The following is a 25,896-nucleotide window of genomic DNA, read 5'->3' as shown; positions in this document are numbered from 1 at the left end:
ACTACTATTTCAAGGACATTGGCAACATATATGCTGCATGAAATAAAAGGCAGTTTATGTATTGCCTAAATCACCATCAGGCAAAGTCTGAGATGGATGCCACTTGGGAGCACAGTCCTTTTATTTATTACTATAGCCAGAGCCAGTTCTACAGGAGCAGTTCCAATCCCTTTTTTTCATATCCTGCCATTTCACTATTAAGTTCAATTAATAAATATCTCAGCTGACATTACATTAAGTGAGTGGGTCATCCTGACCAGGCAGACATCTAGAAGTATTATTATTATTAGATTTATATCCCACCCTTTCTTCCAATAGGAGCCCAGGGTGACAAACAAAAGCACTAAAAATACTTTATCATAAAAACAGACTTTAAAACATATTAAAACACATTTAAAACATTTTTAAACAGCTTTAAAAACATCTATTTAAAAAAAAAAGGTTTAAAAAACATATTAAAAAGCAATTCCAACACAGACGCAGACTGGGATAAGGGCTCTAGCCTTGCCCTCATCCTCTGTGGTAGTTCACCACCTCCCCAAGCCATACCTCCCTCTACCCATGATTACTGAAATTGGGGTGGCATCACCCATATTCTTTCTTACTTAGACTCCTCCTAAATTATTATTATTATTTCTTAAACTTATATACCGCCCGACTAGCAATAGCTCTCTGGGCGGTTAACATAAAATACAATAAAATTACAGAATCTGATACAACAAGCATATAAAAACTACGCAATCTAAAACCAAGTTACAAACATTTAACTAAGATTAAAATGCCTCAGAGAAGAGAAAGGTTTTAACTTGGCGCCGAAAAGATGATAGTGTCGGCGCCAAGCATACCTCCTCGGGGAGACTGTTCCACAATTCAGGGGCCGCCACTGATATGGATCCAACAAGAGCCCACCAACAAAGACTACTTGAGCCAATTATCCCAGTAGGCCTCTGCAAAAATTGGGAACAGTCAGACCCACTTAATATCGTTTTCACAGGGCACATTTACTCCCCCGTCTCACACCCAGGGAGGGCCAGCCTTCTGCCAGTTACAGACGCTCACTCTGAAGGCATCTGGCAACTTTCTCCTATTGTTCAGGTCAGTGCACAGGCTCTAAACCTGCACAGGAACTACATGTGCCACGCACCCTCCCTGCTACCAATCTCTAGATTGGTTAAAAAAATAGAAGGGGGTAGTGCCCTTGCCCTCAGGACTCCCTAAGAGGCAAGTCCCTTTGCTGTCTTCTCTTCGGTGGCAAGCCCACCGGCAGCAGACTCACTGCCCAAGGGCAGCTGGGCTTTTATGCCCCCTGACCCAGCCAGGAGCTGATGCAAGAGGCTGCAAGACTGACTGCAGTCTCTGTCTGGAGTCAGGGTCAGGCAGGTGGTCCCAGGCCTTGCAGCACTTACCAGGGACTTCAGCTGTCTCGAAAGCAGGGCTGTGGAGTCGGTACGCCAAACCTTCGACTCCGACTCCTCTATTTTTCCACTGTCCGATACCTACTCCTCTATTTTTCTACTGTCCGACTCAGACTCCACCCAAAATTGCTTCTTGTCAATCAAAATTTATTTGGAAGTCAGAGTCGTTACATTTCTACCAACTCCAACTCCACCCAAAATTGCTCCCGACTCCGACTCCACCCAAAATTGCTTCCGACTCCAACTTCACAACCCTGCTCGAAAGGCAGCAACCAAGAGTGAGCAAGCAAGCACCTAGGTGTTCAGATAGTCCTAGGGCAGGTCTTCTCCAGTCCCCCAGTACTACAGCTGTTCCCAAGGACTGAAAAGGCAGCCAGGATTTTATGCCCTCTGACCCAGCCAGGAGCTGGTGCAAGAGGCTGCAAGATTGACTGCAGCCTCTCTCTGGAACAAGGGTCAGGCAGGGGGTCCCAGTCCTTGCAGTACTTACCAGAGACTTCAGCTGGCTCAAGGGACAGCAACCCAGAGGAGCGAACAAGCAAGCACCCAGATGCTGATACTCACTCCCAGGGCAGGTCTTCTCCAGTCCCCCAGTGCTGTAGCTGTACATTAGGGTCCAGCTTCGCTTCCCAGCATTCCACTAATGCGGCGGCTTTCGTTTTCCATTTTAAAGCTAATTTTTGCTCTTTTGCGATGCTTTCGAGTCATTTTCATGCGACGGCCCCATTATAGTCAATGGCATTCCGCTTTATGGCGATTTCCGCTTTACAGCGGGGGCCTGGTCCCTAACCCGCCGTATAAGCAGGGCCCTACTGTACTATAACATGAACTGGGACATGGAATGATATTTTTTGCAAACAGGAAGTTGCTTTCTATTATCTCTGCATTCTTCCCCTGGAAAATCTCAAACTATATCTTTCAGTACAATTTCTATTCTTATGATACTCCATTGCTCTTGACATCTGTACTTCCACATGGTCTAACATTTCCAGCTGCATCGCCAATATTTCTTCTTGGGTAAATCACTAATATAATAAATGCGGCGGCCAGACTGCTAACAAGAACAAAGCGATCTGACCATATAACACCTGTTTTGGCCCGCTTGCACTGGCTTCCAATACGCTTCCGGGCCAAATTCAAAGTGTTGGTATTAACCTATAAAGCCTTATACGGCGTGGGACCTCGATATCTGTCGGAACGCCTCTCCTGTTATGAACCGGCTCGTGCACTACGGTCTGCTACGAAGGCCCTCCTCCGGGTCCCGACCCATAGGGAGGCCTGGAGGGCGGTGACAAGATCAAGGGCCTTCTCAGTGGTGGCCCCCAAACTATGGAATAGTCTCCCCGAGGAGGTCCGCTTGGCACCGACACTATCATCCTTTCGGCGCCAAGTTAAAACCTTTCTCTTCTCCGAGGCATTTTAATTTTTTTAATGATTGTAATGTTTGTAATTTGATCTTAGCTTATGCAGTTTTTAGATTGTGAAATCTGATTTTAGATTGTGATTTTTTTGTACTATATTGTATTTTATTGTATTTATGTTCACCGCCCAGAGAGCTATTGCTAGTCGGGCGGTATATAAGTTTTAAAAATAAATAAATAAATAATATCTCAAATATAATCCAAACCAGAATTCCTGAAAAGAATTCCTTTTCAAAACTTCTTTTTCTTGTCTAAGAATTGGGGTGGTGGCAAATCAGAGGACAGGGTAGGGGAGAAAGAGAGAAGATAGCATGAAGGTGACAACATGAACAGGCAGAAGGCATGGAATTGGTATTATGGGACTTTTCATCTGTTACCACAATCACCATTCAACTAGTTGCTAAGAAATGTGGATTAGATTTTTTTTCCAGTGAGTCATCCACCTTTACAGATTCCATTTATACACTATCAGTTTCTGCAACATAAAATAAAATGAAATAATGCAAGTGGCCTTAGCCACTATCATTACATTCTGCAGGAACCAACAGGTATGTCCTTTCCTTTCATAATACATGCAACCATTCAATAGAAAGGGTTTTCTGTCTTGTGTGTGGCTCAGAAAATGTTTTGTCACCACATTTTCCAACTGGATAGCAGTTAGGGCTACTTCCCAAGGTATTATGTGCATGTCAGAAAGCGGTCTGTACACAGATGCTCATGTATCTGTCACATCATGTGGAAGCTGCAGAGTTTTCCCTATACAGAGCATGTCTCTGTGTTGGAAGTTCTAGAAAGTTACACGGGAAACAGCTCTTGGCTTACAGCAGACTGTACTACCCATAACAGAAAGGGTAGTTTCACTAATTACCTCTCCTGGCTTTGGAGCAATAAGATGAGATGTCCTTAGAGAAACTGTAAACTCCAGAATATTTCTTAGAGATTTGAAACAGAAGTTAAAAAAAATATAAAAGAAAAAGAAACAAAATATCAGAGGGTAAATGTTGTTTCAACAGCTCAACCTGCGCAAGGCCAGCACCCTGCTGAAGCTAAGCAGGATCAGGTCTGGTCAGTGCCTGGATGGGAGACCGCCTGGGAATCATATGTAAGCCACATTGGGTTCCTATCATGAAAAGAAAGGTGGGGTATAAATGTAATAAATAAATAAATAGGATTAGTAAACAGGGTATGGTGGAGTCTGAGAGAAGGTGTTTTTAAGTAAGGAAACAGCAATGTAAATTGATTATTACTTTATTGTCTTCCGTGATTAGTAGAGCCCCTAAACATATCTGAATGAAAAATAGGGTTAAGAGACTGAGTACAATAAAATGAGCACAAAACATACATGTTCCCTGATGCTAGAGCACTGAATTTTCAATAATGGACTTAGCAAAAAAAGCAGAAAAGCCACCAGCACGTAATACAGTGTAGAGTTTATTGTATGTAATGGAAGGTACACTTGAATTTCAAAAATTTAAAACATATAAAAAGTGGTTAAAGGGCTAACATTTTATCAACATTTGATAAATGTATTAAGAATGTTTATTATACAGCGGGGTACAATGTAGTGTTAATGCCAACAGGGCACCATGGAAATTAGTCTTTAAAAATTCCACTATGTAGGCTTTATACAAACAAAACCACTTGCTGCTGTTTAAGATTGTACGGAGAAGATTGTTGTTCAAGAATAAGCAGTCCCACAACAATTTTAGCATCAAAGTCATTAATTTGAGTGAGTTTCAAAAAAGAAAGTAGAAATGTTGTCATTCACAGAAATGCACATCCAAGTCTTGTTTCTGATAAGAACAATAGGTACAGATTGTAACTCTCCCTATATGAAATAATTTACACACAGATGAAAGCTAGGAACACTAAAATAATCACTAAATAGAGTTCTTCTTGGAAATAAACAAGCCGTTATGATTCCTGCATGATCGGATATGAAAAAACATAGTTGAAATAGTGTTTCTTTTTTTAAACATAATTATTCTAAAATAAAATGGGGGGAAATCAGCAAAATGTGCAACCTAAAATCAGCCAAGCTTATATTGAAATACAACCATATTAAGAAAACACTGGTCAGAAATACAACTGCATTGGGGAAAAGTTTATAATCCACAAAACTCTTTGCCAGGCCATAAAGTAAAACAGCTCCATAGCTTACAAGTAAAACTGAGGCAACATAGATGCGTGCTTAGTTTGTCTCCAGTTAAGTAGATATTCAGGCAGAGGATGTGACACTTTGTTTGTACACGGCATGGTATGCATTTCGGAGCAAGACATAAGGAAAGCAAGACTCCAGAAGATCCATGGTCAAGAATGGAGACTCCTGGACAATCTAAGAAGATAGAGGGAATAAAATCAGAAAACTAGTACAGAGTAAAACTCATAATGCTGATAAAATAGCAAACTACTGGCAAGGAGTGGAAAAGGAAAAGTAGATAGGCTCAAAGGAGTAGCACTCAAAAGAGTTTCTTGGGATTTGTTAAAAGTTATTGCTTTACTATGACACTAAATAGTATTTTGATGAATTCCACTCCAGAGTGCCTGTCAAAGCCTCTGCTTGCCTATAATGAGCCTTTTTGGACAATCATTGGGGTGAGAGCTTACCATGTCTAGCAGTAAGTAAACAGATTCTCTATTCCTCGTAGTGGTTTTGTCTGTCTCTTGACCAATTTTCAGTAGACTCGAGGATGCAAGCTAATAAAATAAAATACACAAACAGTAAGTAAATTTTCTACTGACCCACAACATTCATTTTCATTTCACGATGCATGCAATTTCTGATATAACATACCATCTATAATTTAACATATAATCTATGTACCGTTTATAATTTGTGCAGTTAGACAATAAAATGGGGTTATGTATGTGGAACATTCCATAATAATGACGTGAATAGGACAGACTAATAGTACAGTTTGTACTGCAAGACAACAAAGTTCACACATGCTTACAATAAATCCTTTACAATCACCACTGCAATCATTACTATATAGAAAAAACCAAAATAATGTTACTGAAATCAAAAATTAAAGTTGTAAATGTTAATCACAGCACAGCTGAAAGCCTTGACGGAAATGATTGATTTCTGGAGCAGGTTAGTCCAAAATAAAAATTGTACATACAGCCAAGAATTCTTTGAGACGGTCTTCAATGCTTCCCTTGTGAATGGTAAATAAAGCCGCAGCAATCTGGTTGATTGCTTTGGCCAGGCAATGGATATTGTTGCAGTGACCTAAACAAAAACACATTTGTGTTATTACTTTAGCTTCACTCCACTCTCAGCCTTTTAGCTGAATGGAATGCATCTTTTGAACAGCAGCAGGGTTAAGTTTAGCAAGGGATTAACTTTCAAATACGTTATAATCTTGATAATCATCATTTTAACAAAGAGGATGTAAAGATTTTTAACATTTTCATGAGATAACACACATTATATAAACTGGATTTATTACGAAATCTTTTTCAAAGACTAAGTTCTGGTTTTGTTCTTAATTTATCAGTTCTAAAGTTCTATATTAAGGACTCATTCTTGCTGAGTGTAAACAGAATGCTGTTTGTATTCAAGTAAAAAAGAGGGAACGCACAGGAATAAGAGAAGGTTTATGAATGCTTCTAATGCAAATATCTAGAACAAGAACTGGCTTCAATACTACTTGCAGATAGTACTCAGCATTGTTCACCACCACCACCACCACCACTATAAATGCCTCCACTCAAGTTTAACATTTTCTAATCAACAGAACATTTATGTACAACGGCTAGAACACATTCTTGGTAAGGATCCCTAGAACCCAAGTATGACTTGAGGTGAGAGATTTTTATTTCCTGTTTCAAAGCAACCATTGTGAGATATAAAACTGAGTTACTCTTTAACACCAGAAAGGACCAAAACATCAATACCATAAAATGAAAGCAAATAAATATTTCAGATGAACATTTAATAGAAATTTCTCCCCATAACACATCTTCACACCAGTTTAATTTGTTTGAATATTACCTTCAATGGCAGGACTGTATTGAGACATCACATTACTGGCCAAAGTTGGTAAGGAGACAGCCACAAAGACCATCAGAAGGCAGGCAATTTTATATTCTTCCTCTGGACTAATGTTTTCTGAAAATAAATATAAACTTAGGAGATCAATTGTAACAAATATCTCCTGAAATTGCAACAGGGTTTTTTTTTTCTCCTACTGCAGTGGCAGGCAAAGTTATTTCAGGCCTCCTTTTGAAAGCTGCTCAAAATGTTTTTACATATGAAATAGCTTGGTATGGCAGCCATAACATTTGAGAGCTGTTCATTAATGAATGCTACCCCTCTCAAGTAGAGAGTTTCTGTACCGGCACTTCACAATTCTGGGGGCATGTGAGACAGCCAGTCACAGCATCACTTATCAACTACAGAAGCACTTCCAGCCATTTCAATATGACAGTATTACAATCAACCCTGAGTAACTGGATATCAAAAAAATTAAGCTAGGGATCAGAACTATGTCACTCAGCCAAACACAAATTTAATTTATTTGCCATATTTTAGGCTGACAAACCCTCAATTTTTGCATCCTGGTTAAATATGAAATGATTCCAATGTTCTGGAGAATATATGGAACCCAACGTGCAGAAGGAGTTTCTTTCAGCCCATTCAGGCTCCTCCACTTAGAACTAAATCATAGTTTAGCGTTACATGCAAACATAGCCAATATCCACAAAAACTATACAGCTTACCTGATTTTTGAGAAGAAAGAGCTACAACCAGGGCAGGATCTATCTCACATGGCAGTCCTGCAGCTGATGAGAGCTCATATACATTCATTGCAACCTAGGAGACAGAAATTTACTGCTGAGTGAAAAATGCCAACACAATTATAAGAATTTTGTCAAAGCACACATTGTAAAATCTTTTAAGTATTTACATTCAGGAACATTTGAGAATAGGGACATGGAAGAACAGAAGAGCCTTTGGTCACAGCATTACACATAGCCTACAGTGAAACGCTCAATCAGCACGACTTCTACTAGCTGGCTGTCATCTCTCTCTCACACCCCTCTGCCAAAAACGTATAAACTCTCTGAAAGCAAAATTTTAAGTTTCCAACTAGCTCTCAAACTGCACAAACAGAAAACTCAGTTAAGCCAAGGCACGTAATGCATTAAATTAAAACTGTCATATTAGGTCTACCAAGGTTCTAGAGGCCACACAGAAGGGTTTCATAACCAGTTATAATTTTAGAGGATGGACGCTCATCACAATAATTAAATCACTAGAAACATTTTTTGAATTTCTCCCTCTGAAATGCTGTGTATCATTTATTGTATGACTTACAAATCAGTGGTTCCCCACACATTTTGCAAAGCAGGAATACAGGAATCACAACTGCAGAAGCATGAGGCTACATTAATTTTATTGTATTTTAATGAGATTTACAACAATGTACACAAGTCCCACATCTAGCTAAAGTAGGTTGTCTATATATTCCTGCTTTTTAAAAAATAGTATACATTTTTAAATAGAACTTAATAATCCCTTATTCTCACAAGCAATTACCTTCATATCTGTCTCTCTTGGAATGTGATCCTTAAAGTCTTCAATTGAACTTACAAGGAAAGGAATGTGATATGATAAAACCTAAGACAAAGAGACATGCAACAAAATCATTCCTTTAAGTTACTATATCTCCTTAGAGCCTTTTTCAACCAGTGTGCCTCCAGATGTTGTTGGACCACAACTCCCATCAGCCTCAGCCAGCATTGCCAATGGTCAGGAAAGATGGGAGTTGTGGTCCAACAACATCTGGAGGCACATTGGTTGGGAAAGGCTGCCTTAGACAGTACTTTATGACTTTGTTGCATTTACTCCCCTCTCCCTCCTCAGTTTATGCATGTCAACTACGTTAAGAGACCTGGAAGCATCATGCCAGAACTTTGGAACAGGACTGGACAAACACCAGCCAACAACAGTTTAGCATATAGCTTCGTGTCCAAAACCGCTGTTTAAAACCTCCAATTTCCTTTTCTTTTTTAAAATGTGAAATTGTAAAAGGTTTGATTCTTGCAGTAAATGTTTTTAACATTCAGTCTTTCAACTCATTCAATTAAGAGTTGATGTTTAGCATTTAATGATTTAATCACACTTAATCTTTATGTACTTAAAGATTTGACATAGAAGTTATAACGCCGAACACAGTACTTACATCTCTAAGTGCTTCTTGCGCCAATGACCGGAAAGACAAGATAACACCAATAATGGTCATCCTCTTCAAAACACTGTCAACAGCTGGGGGGGGGAAATGAAAATGCCATGAATAAGAACTCCCCCCCCGCCCCGCTGATATCTGACAGAAGTTCGGGAGACATATAGTTGGGCTCTCCACAAGCCTCAGTCTGTGAAGAAGAGTGGTACCAGCTTTTTTTGGCGGGGGGAGAGCTTTGCAGCAGCAGAAGTCCCAGCTTCGCCCAGTTGACACAAGTCTACCACAGATTAATATTATGATGTTTTGAAAACATAGGTTGGTGCTACTACACTAAAAAAACAATTTCTTACAAGTGCAGAACGGATAATATGTGGCCCCTGTAACAGTGCTTGTTCCACAGACTGAAGTGCTCGAGCTGGCACATATGGGGTAAGGCAATCCCACAAGTAAATGGATCCCATTTTGTTAAGGGCTTTATATACCAATACCAGTAGCGAACCTGGCCCGATAGCAAATTGGCAACCAGTGCAGATCCCTAAGCACAGGTGTTATATGCTGACAGGGCCTTATTCCTGTCAGCAATCTGGCTGCAGCGTTCTGCACTAACTGCGGTTTCTGGGTCAGGTGTAAGGGAAGCCCCACATAAGAGTGCATTGCAGTAACCCAGTCTTGAAGTCACCAGTGCTTGAACTATTGTGGTGAAGCTCTCCCAGTCCAGGAATGGTCATAGTTGACTTACCAAGCACAGCTAATAAAAGGCACTTCTAGCCACTGAGACTACCTGGGCCTCTAATGACAGAGATGGATCCAGAAGAAGCACCCCCAGACTGCATACCTGCTCCTTCAGGGGGAATGCAACCTCATCCAGGACAAGCAACTGACCAATTTCTCAGACATGGGAACCACTCACCCACAGTGCCTCCGTCTTGTCAGGATTCATGCTCAGCTTATTTTCCTTTATCCCTCCCACCACTGCATCTAAGCACCAATCGAGGTCCTGATTCAGCTGTTATGGAGAAGTAGAGCTGAGTGTCACCAGCATACTGATGACACCTTGCCCACAAACTCCTAATTATCACTCTCAGCAGCTTCATATATATATTAAATAGCATTGGGGATCAGATGGTGCCCTGCAGCACTCCACAGCACAACTGCCAGGAGGGCAAAAGGCAATCAACCAATGCTATGCCCTGGACTTGGTTCTGTAGGTAGGACTGTGCCCCCAATTCTCATTCCATAGAGCTGGTCCAGGAGAATACCACGGCCAGTGGTATCAAAAGATACAAAGAGATCGAGAAGCAGGAGCAAGGTTGCACTCCCCTTGTCCCACTCTCTATAAAGGTCATCCATCAGGGCAACCTATTTTCTATCTATCAAAACGGATCTCTGTGAATGTATGTACACAGTGCTTTTCAGGTGAAAAAATGAGGTACTGGTACTCGTATTGTGATATAAATGCCATGGCTGCCAATACAAAATGGCTGCTATGATCAGCAAAAAAAGAGGTGCAGATACCGTGTATTGTTGAATACTGTCGCACACACAAAAAAGCCCTGTATGTATGTATGTCAGTTATAGCCTTAAAATGGAAACGTTCACACAAAACACAGAGCCAGGATAGATTCTCCCCCAACCTCACCGATTCCAGTGCTTCAACCTATATGCAAATTCCCAGTTAGGAGCAAAAACTAAAACAGTAGTGGTTGCTGTTTACTTACATGACAATCTTTTGAAGAGAGCTGCCATCTGATCTGGTTTATCAAAACTGGTCCTCATTTGCGTTAGCACTTCAACATTCTCTACCACAAGTTTCTAAGACGAAGCAAGATCTCAGGTCAGGCATAGATCTGAATATAGTAATAAGCGAGTGCTTTAGGACATTTCAGTGTGGCAAGCAGGAAACAGAGCTCATGAAATCCAGATGTACCCATTATCTAACAAGTTATACTAGGTAAGACCCAACTATACCCTAAACAAAAAGCTTACAATGCAATAATAAACACACTCTCTGTTCCACAAAGCATGTATTGCTGTAGTTCTCTCATGAAGGATGAACAGGGCTGCTTTACATCGTGGATTACTACAATCTGAATTTTTTTTTTTCACAATGAAAACATCATGGGGGTGCAACACAGTTTGCATTATATGCTATGATTTGTCATTCTTTGTTCCACTTTAGCACTCCCCTTCCATATTTTTTCATATGGAAGCTTATCTCTCACCCTGCCCCAAAAGGAGGCACGCACTTTCTGTGATTGGTCTTGATTGATCTCCTAATCACTGCCTCGATTCTCTATCATTAGAACCTCCTCCCCACAGCACAAGTGAATTTGTGGCACTTTACTCATACATTTATTCTCCATAAACTAAGGATAGGCAACTGGCAGCCCAAGAATTCAATGCAGCACTTAGGGACTTTACATATACAGTAGGACCCCACTCATACAGTGGGTTATGTTCCACACCCCCGCTGTAAAGCGAAAACCACTGTAAAGCGGAACGCACTGAAGATTATGGTGTGCATTGCGTGAAAATTGCGTGCGACAAGCAAAAACCGCTGTAAAAGCGGAATAAGTGCAGTAGGAGAGGGGCCTTTCTGCAATTGACAACCACTGTATTAGCGGAACGCTGTAAAGCGGGGCCCTACTGTAGCCATAGCAGAGGCCGATTCCAAAGGGATTCCTCTTCCTCTCCCTAGTTTGAACACAGACTTTGGTTGTGCTCTCCCCTTTTGTGCCTCTGACCTGCTCACTGCCATTTGCTTTGTTGTGCATGGGAGTCAGTGGCTGAGGAGCATTAAGAGGGAGTCTGTTGCTGTTCATACCGGGGAGTAGGGCATTAGACTCCTTTGTCTGTATGAGAGTAAGCCATGAGAGGAGCCAATGCTGTTGTGTCTTCAGCTTTCATTCAGTTCAAAATATTGTCCCTGTAAAGCAGTGGTGGTGAACCTTTTTTCTGTTGAGGGCTGCATGTTGGTAATGGGTAGGTTCACCCCTTCTCCCTTTCTGCCATCCCTTTTCATTCTCTCATTCAGCTATCCCCTTCTCTCTGTGCATCTCTCCCTCCTTGCCCAGCAGGGTGTTGGAGGACTGACAGATTGCTTTAAGTGTACCTCTGGGCTAATCGTTTCAGAAGATATTCTCTCCCTGCCCCTGCTCTGTCCTTTCCCCCATTCCCACTCCTTTTCTCTGGACTCCTACAACCATATAATATTAGGGCCAGGATGCATGTTTCCTTCCCCTGCTGTTCTTGTCTTTTTAGTTAGTAGCTGTTTTAATTGTTTTCAATATGTTTTTAATTACTTGTTTTTAACTGTTTTATTGATAATTTTAATGTTTTCTGTAAACCGCTTAAAGGTCTTAACATTAAGTGGTATATAAAATGTGTTAAATACAATAAAAAATTAGTTGCTGACTAAAACTGGAGAAACTTTGCCTATTTCCTGATGCTTTCTGTTAGCAGAAGCTAAACTAGGCTCATTCAGAATGCAACGTTCATCTCTTATGGAGAGGAAGCATATAAAGGCACAAGCAATGAGTGAAAGATTTGCACCAGGACAGGAAGGAGTAGAACATATGCCAGTTAAGATACATATAGAAAAGATGGTCCAATAAATAGGTTGTGTATGAGAAGATCCAAGATCTCCCCAACTGGTTCTATGCACCTAAAGTTGTTTGGACATATATTACATGAAAAGTCTCCCCAACCAATGGCACATCATGACAAAAGACATTTGCATCTGAGGAGAACTGAAAAAGACGTTTGCTGATGTCACACACATTTGCTATTCAAAGTAAAAGTAGTCAAAAACTCTGATGAGTGAGCACAAATGCTTGGGCTTGTCTAAAGTAGTTCTTTGGATTCAAGCCATGTATTCTTGCTATAAAGCAACATATGCTTTTGATTATAAAAGGAATGACCAAAGAGCAATGAACATTACCTTGAGTTCAGCAACCTGTGAGGAAATGTGCCACATAAGGCTTTCACTCAAGAACTTCATGCCATATGGACCAAGGAGTTCTGACAGGGCTCTCATTTCTGAGGTAGAAAAAGAATTTATTCTGATGCAAACGAATTATACTGACTTAATGTAATGAATACAATAAATTTTATTGATCCATTCTATTACGACTATTGTATTTCACCTATTTTAAGTTTCCAACTTACCTTATTTCAAAGGCTAAGGATGGACAGCCGTTGTAATACAACTATGCATTACACTATAAATATTAAACAGGGGAAAATAAATACTAAAACTGCAGCAACCATAACTAGTTTAGTCCCTACCCAAAAAAAGGAGGAACCCCCCCCCCCAAATGCTGTAGGAAATTTATTTCTTAGACAAACTCAGCACATTTCAGCTTCTACTGTATCGGGCCTTGTCAGGGAATGAAATTAAAACTAGTAGCAAAAATGCTTAAGGAGCAAGACACAAACCTCACCCCACCCTATAAGCCTCTGAGCAGCAAAGTCTTAGTTCAAACTAGATGTTAGTGAGGGTCAGAAGACTCATAGTGCTACTTACTTTCTTCAAAGTCAAGTACAGAAGTGAGAGAAAAGACCTGCCCCCACCCCACATCTCCTGCATTTATGCCTAACTACAAAGTTGTCCAGGTTTGTGGACCCCTGGCAACCATCAAAACTAGCCCTAACAGAAAGGATTGACAAAGCTTCCAAAAGAAGACCAAAGTATGGTAAAAAGGTGGAGTGTTTTTCATGAATATCACACTATAGCTTTTACTTCTGATTTTTGAATGCAATTTCTATAACTCTACATGGGGAAAAGTTTTTTAAATTATTTACATGAAAAAGAGTCTTAACAGAAGAACACCTGAGAAAAAGCCAACTTGGTAGTTCAAACTGCAGAAAGCTTACCTGATATGTCTGAATATTCTTCTGCATTAAATGTCAGTTCATTTTCAGTAGGCAAGTTCACAAATGCCTTCATTGCTGGGAAATAGGCTATATGGCCATTACTGACTTGCCTCAGCAAGGTTTCCAGATACCTTAACGAAAGCAACAATTTTCTTCATAGTAGACTACAAACGTTCCTTACTATTAAGTTTCTTTATCAGATTAACTTTGATAAAAACTATATTGTCATTGAATGTCACTGAATATCGCTCTTGAAAGTCAACATAAAGCCACATCCACTCGCATGTATTAAGTGCTGCACCGTCCTCTTAATGTTTCCTCAAAACTAATCCGTAACTTCATTTTACATAAATCTGTGGTTTGCTTTTTCATATGCAACAGACAACTAAACACTATGCTCATTGAAATCCAGTGTTCAAGGAGCACGCAATCCAGTTTTTCTAATACAACTAAGTCACATTACCTGCTGCAGTTTGTTGCTCTCTTTCACCTCGGCACTCTCCTTCCAGCCTTTTTTTTATATGAAAGCTTGTATCTCAGAAAAGAAAGAGGTACAGAATGAAAATGCATCTCAAAGTCTTACCAATTTGTGTAGAGACTGGTAATGGTTGGTTCCCCGTGACTATCTAAGTGCTGGGTTTGCTGAAGGAGGACATTGTTAAACACTCTTGTGATGTCAATCTGTACATAATTTTCTATTGACTGGAGTACTGTCATGTAGGCTCTCACACTTGTTAATAACTCAGAAGGTTTTGCAATCTCTTGTGTTGCTTGATTATACATAGTCATGCCAACAATTGACCTTTGAAAAGAAAGGAAGATATAATCATGATAGCAAAGTGAAGCATTATGCCTATGTCCTGTCTAATAACAAACCTCAGGGCTAGCATCTAGCACTAACTGATCATTTGGGCAGAATTTACACTACCAAGAAGCACCTGCAATTCACATTCATTCTGTACTCTTCTGGCCTTACCCACAGTCTACTCTGACTTTCTTGAATATCACCCAACATAGGATGAAAATGCATTAGAACTGGGTGTTAGAAAGCTGCAAATTAAAGTAGAAGAAAGCTACTCCCCACACCCTAGTGAAGAAAGATGTCTGGAGAGCAATGCAGAAATCTTGTATCAAATTGTGCTATCCATGACTGCAGCATAAAAGACAAATTCGCTGTTTAAAATTAGAACCAATTTAGTCCTAACAGTTACAGCTGTGAGAAGTTTTAAAATTCTTGCCCCATATCTTTTCCTCCTCTTCCTTCAAATACAACAGTCTATTACTTGCTTATTAAATCAGATAATGGCTGGGTCAACTCAAACAGATACTAAAGGCTCCCATGTACTAGCAACATATATACATCTTTTGTCTTCCATCTCCCAGTTACCAACTTTGCATGTACATAATTTGAATTTTACATATACAATTTTTATTTTTATAAAATGGGATTGATTCCTTAAATTGTGAGCTTGTGAAATGAATAGGTGAAAAAAAGTATGTGGGGCAAAGTGGAGCAAAAGAAAAAGGAAATTTCAGCTGAAGATTAATTATCTGGTTATACTGGATGAGAATAAATTTTTAAAAATGAACACTTTTATTAAGTTCTAGTAAATAAGACTCAGTGCTGAAAGAACATTATTAGTTATTTTTAAAAGCTTGCTTCTGACACAAATATGCTTTTAGAGACTTGTGTCAGAAACTGTCACATAACAAAAATAAAAATGGTACAAAAATGGTCAGTACTGCCTGACATGGTCTTGACATTACATGAGCAGTGTGGGAGGCACACTTAAAGCATCTCCCATGCTCCAAAGAAGTGCCAGAACACAGACTTTTTGTGTGGCTGACAACAGTCAGACAATACACAGAGACTGTGAAGGTTTGGTATGGGTGCAATATATAATTTTGCCCAGGCACTGACTGGATGTTCATATTACGAGCTCTGATTTAGAGATACATTGGTCTACTTGTTTCATTATCATTGGAATGGTTGTGTGTTTCAATGGGATTATATGATAAAAGATGGGTTAAAAAATATTCTTAAATGTACTTAATAAACAATACATAATAAATCTAAAAGAACATTGCTCTATAGTAATGGTGATATCTAAGACAAGCTATCAAGATCCAGCTGATATAAATGAGTAGCATTTCAAGGTATTGAACTCAACTTGCTTTAAGTATAATTAAAAGTTAATGCCACTCTCATGGGACAGAAAATACCATAAATAATTCCAAAGCAGATGTACATTTATAATTGATTAGTCATGTGTTAAAATTTTCTATACTATCCAGCAGCTGTTCAAATCAAATCCTAAACAGGAACACATGCTATAGAGACACAGATGTCACAGTCTGCTCTGTGTTATCTGAGCAGATAGTATTATTAAGATATATCTGTATCTTTTGCTTATGAGGGCAATGTGTGGCCAGAAAAACCTTCCAACTGACTTTGATCTCTCTGTGACTCAAGGGATATGAATTAATTTAACTCAAACATACTTGTTTTATAGACAAAAGTTACTGCTAAAAATATTGCAATTGTTTTTAAAACTATTTCACTACATATTCCTTTAAAAAGACATTTTAATGACTATTTTTTATTATTACATTTATATCCCACCTTTCCTCTAAGGAGCTCAAGGTAGTGTACATAGTTCTCTTCGCTCTCCATTCTGTCCACAACAACCCTGTGAGGTAGATTAGGCTGAGAGATTGTGACTGGCCCCAAGGTCACCTAGCAAGCTTAATGGCTGGGTAGGGATTTGAACCCTGGTCTCCCAGGTTCTAGTCCAACACTCTAACCACTATACCACACTGGCACTCATATTTCAGTAAAGAAGCACTGTGTATCATGACAAAATAAAGATCTAAATTTGCAAGTTGGTCTTACTTGGTAAAGCGGATTTCCAGGTGTGATGTTAAGTATTCCCTTGGGGTAAAGGTGTGTTCCCAAACAATCATGTTTGGAACGTAATTGATTGAGAAGCAGAGCTCAGAAAGTGCCGTGTGCAATTTGTCCAGACTTGAAAGACAAAACAAAAAACATGCACACAAACACATGAGTCACAGAAGCAAGGTCAGAACTGTTATAGCTCCATCCCACCCCAATCCCCCCAAAATTAAAGATAAGTGAGGATATATGGGATTTTTAAAAAAACACAGCCATATAGTATTCTTGCCTAAGCTAAAAACAGTGGCACAGGGCATATACAAGGCAGGATCATGTTACCTCATCCATTTTTTAACATGCTGAAGGGAATGTGGAAAAAAGATTATACTTCATGAAGATATGGTTGTTCTGCAGAACAGAAATTTATTAAATCCCTTGTCATATAAACACCTAGGTTGGTATGCAACTCGTGTTGCTCAACTGACAGAAAGTACCAGTGAGTGAAATTGGGAGGAAGACATTTTTTAAGTCCTACTCTGGAGCAGATGTGAAAGAAGCCATTGCCAAAAACTATCCTTCTTCCTCTTCCACTGACTGATTTCAGTAGAGTGGTATCAACTGGATACCACCTCTAGATTTTTTTTTTTAAAAGATCTCTACAAAACACCATTGAATTGACTCAAGACGTTAGAATGCCTGTCAAGCAAAGAAGTATTTACAGACAGGAGAGAAGGTAAGGGTTAAAAAGACTCACTTGGTCACCACTAGCCTGTTTTTTCTCATGCTTTCTACTCCTGGTTTTTCTCTTTCTGGTTCTCCTTTCTTACCCGTCTGCTTTTTTGACTTTTTGTTGACTGCTTGACTGATGGTTTTGGCACAATGCTTTGGAAGCAACTTAAAAAAAAAAATAGCAATTGGTTTCAAAACAGAGTTGCAGTTCACAAAAAACAGCCATCATTAAAGAGAATGATCTTTGCATTTCCATTTTAAAAGCATAGAAAACTTTTCATTTCCAATATCTTGAATACTTACAAACCAGTAATATCGATAAAACTGAACAGCTGGAACTATAATGATTTCAGTGCAGCTACTATTAAAATTAACAACAGAAAAACAGCCTTATGAAAGGCTAATATTATAAACAGATCTTTATTAGAATCTAAGGGAAACCATATAATTACTAAGGAGATTTATTTATTTTCCATGTATGTGGCACTTTTTACAAAGAATGAGAGGACAGACCCTGACACCAAGGGGCTTGCAATCTAAAAATAAACACAAGGAAAAACACAGAAGGGGGGAAAGGAAACAAGGGCAAACAGATGAAGAATGTGATTATTTCAGTGACTTGTACTTGGGCTTTTCTATATTAGGGAAATGAGATGAAAATTAAATTCTCACCTGGTCACTCAAAGTACACTGCTCTGTGCAAATATCTGTGATAAGGTTCCGAGCCTGCTTAGCCATTTCATCCAAAAACATGTTACAAAGAGAAAGGCTACGGTCCCCAATGTGATGTCTCTATCAAGATAAATACCAAACCTTGTTTTCCAAATTGTTACCACACCGTTTAAAAACGTTAAGAAATCATTAGACTTACAACTGAAACAGGCTTGCATTAAGTCCATCTGAACAATGGATCAGCAATAAATCAAATCTCATAACCAGAAAGATCTGGGAGTAAGTCTTATTTGTTCAAGATCCCCAAAATCTTGTTTTTTAAAAAAGTTGTTTGAACTAACTCCTCAGAAAGTGCCTTATCCTTTCACAATTCAGCTACTGAAGAAAAGCGTCCTTCACAAACAGAGTGAATGACAGGACACATTGTATACCACTTACATGGTGTATTCTTAAAATGCCCACTTAATCAAAAAATTCTTAACATGGCTCCTTACGATTTAAGAAAAAAGAATTAAGAAAAAAGTGTTAGTGGCTGTAAATTTCAACTTATTTGTCATGTTTCTCTTCCCCATGCCCCCAAATGGGATTGCTACCTTACTCTCTTCACGTGAAAACCAGTATCAAAGGAAACAATGGGTTCTTTATTTCTTGCTGGCAAGTAAGGAAATAATGAGAAACTGGTAAGTTTTTCTTTTAACAAATTCAGACTTAACCAAACATGTATTTGTTTATGTAAGGCATTTATACCCTCCTATTCCATTAACATATTTCAAGGAGGCCCTGTCCTTAGCATTATCACAAACAAAACCTAAACTTGTTCTTATCTCTACCCCATTTTCCAATCCAGAACTCCAAATCAAACCATCCAAATGATTAAATGTTCAACGGCATACAACAATTCAATGAGAGCACATAATTAAAACAATTACACATTTTCTTCCTTTTTTAAAAAAAAAATGCTCTTCCTTTCCAATGACTTGAAGCAGCTCCGTCTCAATCCATTCTGGATTCTTTTTGCCTTCTCCCCAAACACACACTTTCTGTAATATCTCCTCACCATTGCTTTTTACATTTGCACCCTCCACAACCACATAGATCACCTTTGGAGCAACCTGCATTTGCAACATATTAAAACAAACTATTTGGTCACACACAATCTTCGCACTACCAATAAACACAAAGCTAGAGAACTATATTATACCACTTTGCAAACATCATATTTTGGAAAACCCTCTGTGCTTCATAACAATACTGCATACGTTTAATTTAATGAATAGCATACAACAAAACACATGAAAAAATGTCAGTCTGGGGCTTGGATGCCTTTTTAAAAAATATAATCTACTTTTAAATTGCCAGTTTCCTCAGTAATTGCTTTTGCTGTTTCACACTGGTATTAAATATAAGTAAAATCAAATATGCTAGTAAGGTGCCTTGTGCAACAGAAAAACTGTTCAGCTTTTGTTCAGCTTAGCTAAAGATTATGTTTCGAGTAAGGATGACCAAGTAAAAAGAAAAAATATATACTTATTGTATAGCTCAAAAATTACTGGGTTATATCCAACTAAGTGATTTCGGCTCACACAAACTTACCCTCCCTCCCCTCCCCCAAAACACCCCCTACACCACCACCACCCCTATCCCCAGAGCAAATCTGGTGGTTGGGGAGGCAGGGAAGGAAAGGCAGGGCAAGTTATTCCATTTGCAAATGGCTTAGATGGAAACAATTCATAGTTAGTAGTAGAGAATTTACATTAAATGGAAGCTATGTACTGCTACTGCATCTATGTCACTGAAGATACGGAAACCCATGGACTAATTCAACCCAACAGGAATCATTGCATAGTAAACTATTTTTTTAAAACAAGGTATGCCCAGATTGGAACCAATGAAACAAATCTGCCATGACAATAATTTTTGAAGCCGTATATGGTCCTAGGGATTGTCTCCTTCCACAGCAATCTGCTTATGCCTGAACAGGAAGTGTCTTGATTGTGCCCCACTGTCTGGGTTAGGAAGATGGGTTAGGATATGAGACATGGCCTGTTTGACTGTGGTATGGAGCTGTGATTTACCTTCCCAAGGAGGTCTACATGTGCACCACGCTGCTTGTTTTTGATAAGGAGCCCAAACTTGGCTTTTTAGGAAAGTTTTTGAGTCAAATTAATCATTCTACCACTGTCTTACATATGCACACAGCAAGTCATCTGGTTTTTCTTTCTACCTTTATAACATTATTTAAATTACAACATTACCTCTTCTGGACACAGCTCATGGGTGCAGCTCATAAAGTGAGTGCAAAGCAGGGGGAATGCAATTGAATATCTGGACTGAGAGGGCAGTTCCAAACACTGCTGAAACATCTTCTCGAAAGCACGGCTATAAAAACTGTTCAGAAATACAGGGTAAGTTTTCATTCTACTGAGACAAAACAATTAGAAATAAATGAACACTATAACAGATGTAACTAAACACATGAAAAATGTAAAATGCCAATGATTTTATCTACTATCATAATCACTGAAGCCGAGCAATTTTATGCTCTTTTCCTGGAACCCAACAACAAAAGGCTTGCACTCATGATACTTTACATTACTAAGGGAACTGAAAGCAGAAAAAATGAATATATTATTAAATCCTCCCACTGCATATGCTGTAGCACAGCAAAACCAGTCAAGTGAGCATATATTAATAGGAAAGGTGCAAATAGTTGGATTATACTGCATCCAAGTTACTTTTAGGGGTAGCATAAGCCACTTATACAGTTTTCAGCAGGACTAGTAAAACCCAAAGTAGATTAGGATTACTCACTTCCACCCTCTGTCAGACTACAGTGCACAGAATTTACTAACTATGCATTCCTATACACATCTATTCAAAAGTTAAATTCCACTGAGTTCCAAGAAGCTTACAACAACTGCATTCTAAACATTCATAACACTCCACAATTTGCACCTCATTTTCACAGAAATCCTAGAAATGGGTCACTATAATTTTCTTTTTTACAGAATGTTATTTTGCTGCTGTTGCAGAAGAGGACTCAAAAAATAAAAGACAGTCTCCCAACTGACTATGTTGGCTCTTCTGCAAAACAAAACAAAGATCACAATCATGAGAAAGCTTTAGAATAAAATTAGATGACATACCAAAATATAGAAAGATCAGATGTTTCCACCAACATCTCCACCAAAGAATCTACCATTTTTGTGTGGAAAATTATTGTGTTCATCATCTTTCCAAGTTCTCTGTGGTCTGCAAGACTAAGCGAAGCCTTAGATACACTAGTGTAGGCCTGTGGGCACATAAAAAAGTATTAAGTCACATTACTAGATACAAGATTTAATTCTCATGTGAAAATCTGCCTGCATTTGTACACAAGCATTAGTTTAATAAAAATGAGCAAGAACAAAAAATATGATACCAATGTAGTTTGCTCTAATTTGTTGGGGCAAGTCAACGTTATAAAACAACACATTCTAAATTTCCATACTCCTCCATAACTTCTTTTGGAGTATGATGAGTGTCTGTGTATTCTTGATGTATAGACTTTTAAAAATGTATAGATTAACAAAAGCAAGCCTTATTTTTCTATTGTGTTACTTACATTTGAGAGTCCAATTCATATTTATAAAAAACCTGTTTGCTTAAGAAAATTTAAATATTTTCATAGTGACACCTTACTGAGATCAAAGCAACAGCAGGACAGAGTAATACCATATTATTTTGCTACTGTTGCAGATGTTACTTGAAAAGGGCTGGCAGTTCAAAACTCCCAGTTAGTTTGTAGCCAAAGATTTCCTGGGCCCAATTTCGAAAACAGAGTGTTAAGCACATATTGTCTTATTTTTGCAAGAGAGTAGGGGTGTAAAAAAGTCCAACATTATATAAAAGGAATGTATGTTTTTCCAACTGTTTGCCTTTACAACGTCTTTGAACAACTGAGAAAAACCAGGCCTTTTACATTATCTCAAAAACAACTTCCAAGAAAAATGACTGGCTTAGTGTCTGACAATGTGACCTTTCTATAAAGCTTCTCTTTGAGTATGTGTAATAAAACATTGAAGAACTGGGCACAACCTTCTCAACTCTGATTTGGCTGTACAGCTTTGTTATTACAGATTTTTCTTCTACCCTTATCACTCTATTTCACGCAGCCTGAAACTGTTTGATGTTATTCCTGTGCTCCTGTTCTAAACAATGGATGTGTGTGAATGAATGCTGACATTTACCCTATGAAAGGTTTGCAATTCAAATTAAATTTTCCAAGTACATTGGGGCCTCTCTGATATATGCTATTTCATGTATATCATGTGCCATTTTACTTCAAAAAGTAAAAAAGCAAAAGTTTTAAAAATTCCATCTCCTTATTCACAATGCCTGCCTGTACTGAACAACACATATTTATTTGCATTCATATATCTCTCTTTATAGTTTTGCATCACGTATTTATTAAATTTATATCCTGCCCTATGAATTTATATAATTCATATTGTGGGCAGTAGTAACAGCAGCAGAATTGGGTAGCAGAAGCAGGTAGTTACTGCAGAATTTACAATTGTTCAGCCTATAAATACTTTTTCTCCACAACAATCTTGGCTTTATCCTCCTTTGAGCTGTTTCCTTCATGTATTTGTTTTAAGAAAAACATCCTGGTCTTAGATGAGGGGTGGAGAAACTTCTACCCCATGGGCCAGGTCAGAGCCTTTTAACCAGGCCAGATCATCTCCTTCAAGGTTCCTTCCCCTCTGCCAAGGCCTACCGCCATACCCAATCTCTTTACTACCTGTGCCCCTTCATCTTTCTATTTTATGTGTGTGCATGTATACATGTGCCCACACATTTAGAGCAGTGTTTCCCAAACTTTTTTATTTTTTTGTTGCTGGACTTCAACTCCCATCAGCCCCAGCCAGCATGGCCAATGGTCAGGAATTATGGGAACTGTAGTCCAGCAACAACAACAACAAAAAGTTTGGGAAACACTGATCTAGAGCATTGCAACCCAGTGAGCTCAGGCAGATGGAGAGATCACACTGAGTGAAGGGATTAGTGGAGTACCAGGAGAAAAAGGCAAAATGGAGAGGGCAGGGGAAGTGGAAGCTGGGAGAACCAGGTAAAAGAAAGGGAAATACCAGAAGTTAAAGGCAAAACACATAGAGAGATCTGGCTGAGGAAGGGGGATCAGGAAAAAAAAGGCAAAATGGTTTGAAGCAGTTTGTAGCCAAATCAGAAAGTTAATGCTAACTAAGATCAAACCTTAGAATTTCTCAAAAAGGCAACATGCTAGAGTTTCTTAAAAGAGCAAGAGCATTTAAAGGGCAATGTCTGTGCTGTAGTACAGAGGATCTGAAATGGTCAAAGATTTGGGAGGAGGACTGTGTGAACAGGGGAGAGTGCACAGGTGGGGTGCATGTGGTTTTTGGCACTGTGTACTTTGGGCCCACTGGTGGCACGTAGACCCCAGAAGGTTATCCATGAGGAAATGCAGCCCTTGAGCTGAAAAAAGTTCCCCACTTCTGTCTTACGACAGATCAGTTCTAGCATTTATATCATAATAAAGCATGAAGTAAGACAAACTAATTTCACATTATCTTCTAGAGCCAGTGCTTTTAAGGAAAAAATTAGGTGCTGGTACTGATGCCTTGGTAAAAATGCCATGGGCGTCAGCTCAAAATAGTTGCTATGGGAAGAAAAAAAAGAAGTGCTGGTACCCTGTACCAGTGAAAATTGTCATCAAAAAGCCCTGTCTCCTGAGGAAAGAAGTTCAAGTTTGTTTGGTTTGTTCTTAGAAGGTGCAGCATCAAGACAAGATAAATTATTTTTAAATGCAATTTCATTAAGAGAAAGAAAAAGGAAAACATTTGTCAGCTCACTTTGACATAACATTTAAGCATCTATTCATCCATTTTAGTTTACACCTATAGATCAATATATGCCGTCCAAGTGTCGTACTATGTATGCAAGCTTCTAGTTGAGAATTAACCATGTGAAAGAACAGGCTAACCAGGACAGAACCAGAAGAAAGATAGAAGAAAAATGTTTTGAATGAAGGGCATTTCCAGAGCAAAGCCTTATCTTAACTCAGAGACTGGATCTTAGAAAACACTGAGATAATCCCAATCAGCAATTATACAACTGTACGCTCATTTTCAGTTTGAAACGGAACAGTATTTTTCCCTAAAAAAGGTTTATGAATTAAACTAGCAATAGCCCAATCAGATGAAGCCATGCCTCCTACTAATCAACCAAGCCCTGTCCAGACCAAGTTTTTAAAAGATACAGGGTAAGAGACCTCCATCCTATCGAATTCCAGAGGGTTTTGTTGCTGTTGTTTAAAAGAAAAAAAAATGGAAGTCTCCTCTCCTGTAGTGACAACTAGGACCTCAGGTCCAGTTCCTTAAAGATGGGCAACTGGGGCCATCAACAATCTAAAAATCATTTTAATAGGTCAGAGACATAAGTTTCCCTTCTTGAATGCTTGTTTGGTGAATTTCAATATGTGATCCCCTCGACTTAAAATTGATCTACTCTGTAACAGAAAAAATGAAAAATTGCATCAAGGAGTACACAAAAGGTTAATTCTTACCTGTAATCTAAACCAATCAAGCCTCATTCCTCTGAAGTCAAATACCTCCCCATCTTCAACTGCATCATGGGAGAAAATGAAGTATTAAAATACCATCAGTGCAAATGTTTCAACTAAATAACACACACATTTAGTAAGAAAAATGTGAGGGGAGGACTGGCATGTTTATCTAATTTACAGACCACTATGTTTAATATAAATTATTCCCAAAGTAAGCATGCATAGGATTACAGCCTCAAAAATATAAATGCCTTATAGCCCAGTTCTAAACACAGTCCAATCCAATCTGAGTTCAATGGATTAACTCCCCGGTAAGATTGTATCTGACTGCAGCCTTAGTTTTATACAAGCAAAAGAACAGCAGATGCAGGATACTTGCTACTAGTGTCTCCAAACTAGATCAAAAGTCACCAGAAGGCAGCAGCAATTCACAAGAAAATGTATGTTTCTCTCATAAAAATGGTAGTGCCCTCTAGATGCAGCAATGCATCTTGGATTTGAATCCTATACATATCTATAATATACACAGGAATTACTACACTTTAATGCAGTAGGTTGTACTGGAATACAGTTCCATCTCCCCTACTATTGGCCATGCTGGCTGGGGCTGAGGGGAGCTGGTCTAACAACATCTGCAGGGCCACAGGCTAGCCACTCCTGCTCTAAACCATACCACTTCCAAATTTATTACAGCAGATACAGGCTAAGTTCATGGCTTACATATATATAATTTACCTTGCTTCACACTCAAGGAGGTCATGGTGTTTACAAAAGAGGACATAATGATGGACTCATCTTCAGGGCATACGGAAAGGTTCTAAAAATTAAAAACAAGGAGGCTATCATTTTATAATAGTTGTTTTGCTGACTACAAAGTTATCGCAAAATAAAGTGGAGAACACATCAACGTATGTGTGTTTGACGGGAACCTTCCATGCCAGCCCACCTGTACCTCAGCCTGGTGCTTGCCTGTGTATGAGATTACAGGATATGGTGTGAAGGTACAGTACACGCTGTAGCTAAGCAGGTCTGGAGCTTGCCAGTGCCTGAATGGGTGACTGCCCGGGAATCACTGATATGCCTCCTTGGGTCCCATGATGGAAGAAATGTGGGA

The 25,896-nt window shown here is 38.9% G+C and overlaps 1 protein-coding gene across 5 annotated transcripts in view; it reads right to left on the bottom strand.

Moving 5' to 3' along the window:
- Positions 1-4,251: 4,251 nt before the first annotated feature.
- The window catches only part of NCKAP1 (NCK associated protein 1), a 69,158-nt gene continuing 47,513 nt past the window's right edge, over positions 4,252-25,896 (bottom strand). For all 5 annotated transcript variants that reach the window (XM_061608272.1, XM_061608274.1, XM_061608273.1 and 2 more), the window contains 18 exons: positions 25,518-25,599; positions 24,783-24,841; positions 21,346-21,491; positions 20,455-20,587; positions 18,200-18,319; positions 17,553-17,692; positions 16,799-16,930; positions 14,489-14,707; positions 13,906-14,036; positions 12,971-13,068; positions 10,749-10,842; positions 9,031-9,113; positions 8,385-8,465; positions 7,565-7,658; positions 6,837-6,953; positions 5,962-6,071; positions 5,444-5,533; positions 4,252-5,171 (listed from right to left, as the gene is read on the bottom strand). In XM_061608272.1, coding sequence (XP_061464256.1) covers positions 5,055-5,171; positions 5,444-5,533; positions 5,962-6,071; positions 6,837-6,953; positions 7,565-7,658; positions 8,385-8,465; positions 9,031-9,113; positions 10,749-10,842; positions 12,971-13,068; positions 13,906-14,036; positions 14,489-14,707; positions 16,799-16,930; positions 17,553-17,692; positions 18,200-18,319; positions 20,455-20,587; positions 21,346-21,491; positions 24,783-24,841; positions 25,518-25,599 — 2,046 coding nt within the window. In that variant the 3' untranslated portion in view covers positions 4,252-5,054. The remainder of the gene's footprint in view (positions 5,172-5,443; positions 5,534-5,961; positions 6,072-6,836; positions 6,954-7,564; positions 7,659-8,384; positions 8,466-9,030; positions 9,114-10,748; positions 10,843-12,970; positions 13,069-13,905; positions 14,037-14,488; positions 14,708-16,798; positions 16,931-17,552; positions 17,693-18,199; positions 18,320-20,454; positions 20,588-21,345; positions 21,492-24,782; positions 24,842-25,517; positions 25,600-25,896) is intronic.

The sequence above is a fragment of the Rhineura floridana genome, chromosome 2, assembly GCF_030035675.1.
Source record: "Rhineura floridana isolate rRhiFlo1 chromosome 2, rRhiFlo1.hap2, whole genome shotgun sequence".
NCBI lineage: Eukaryota > Metazoa > Chordata > Lepidosauria > Squamata > Rhineuridae > Rhineura > Rhineura floridana.
The sequence above is the reverse complement of the archived record's forward strand: the minus strand, read 5'-3'. Positions and strand labels throughout refer to the sequence as shown.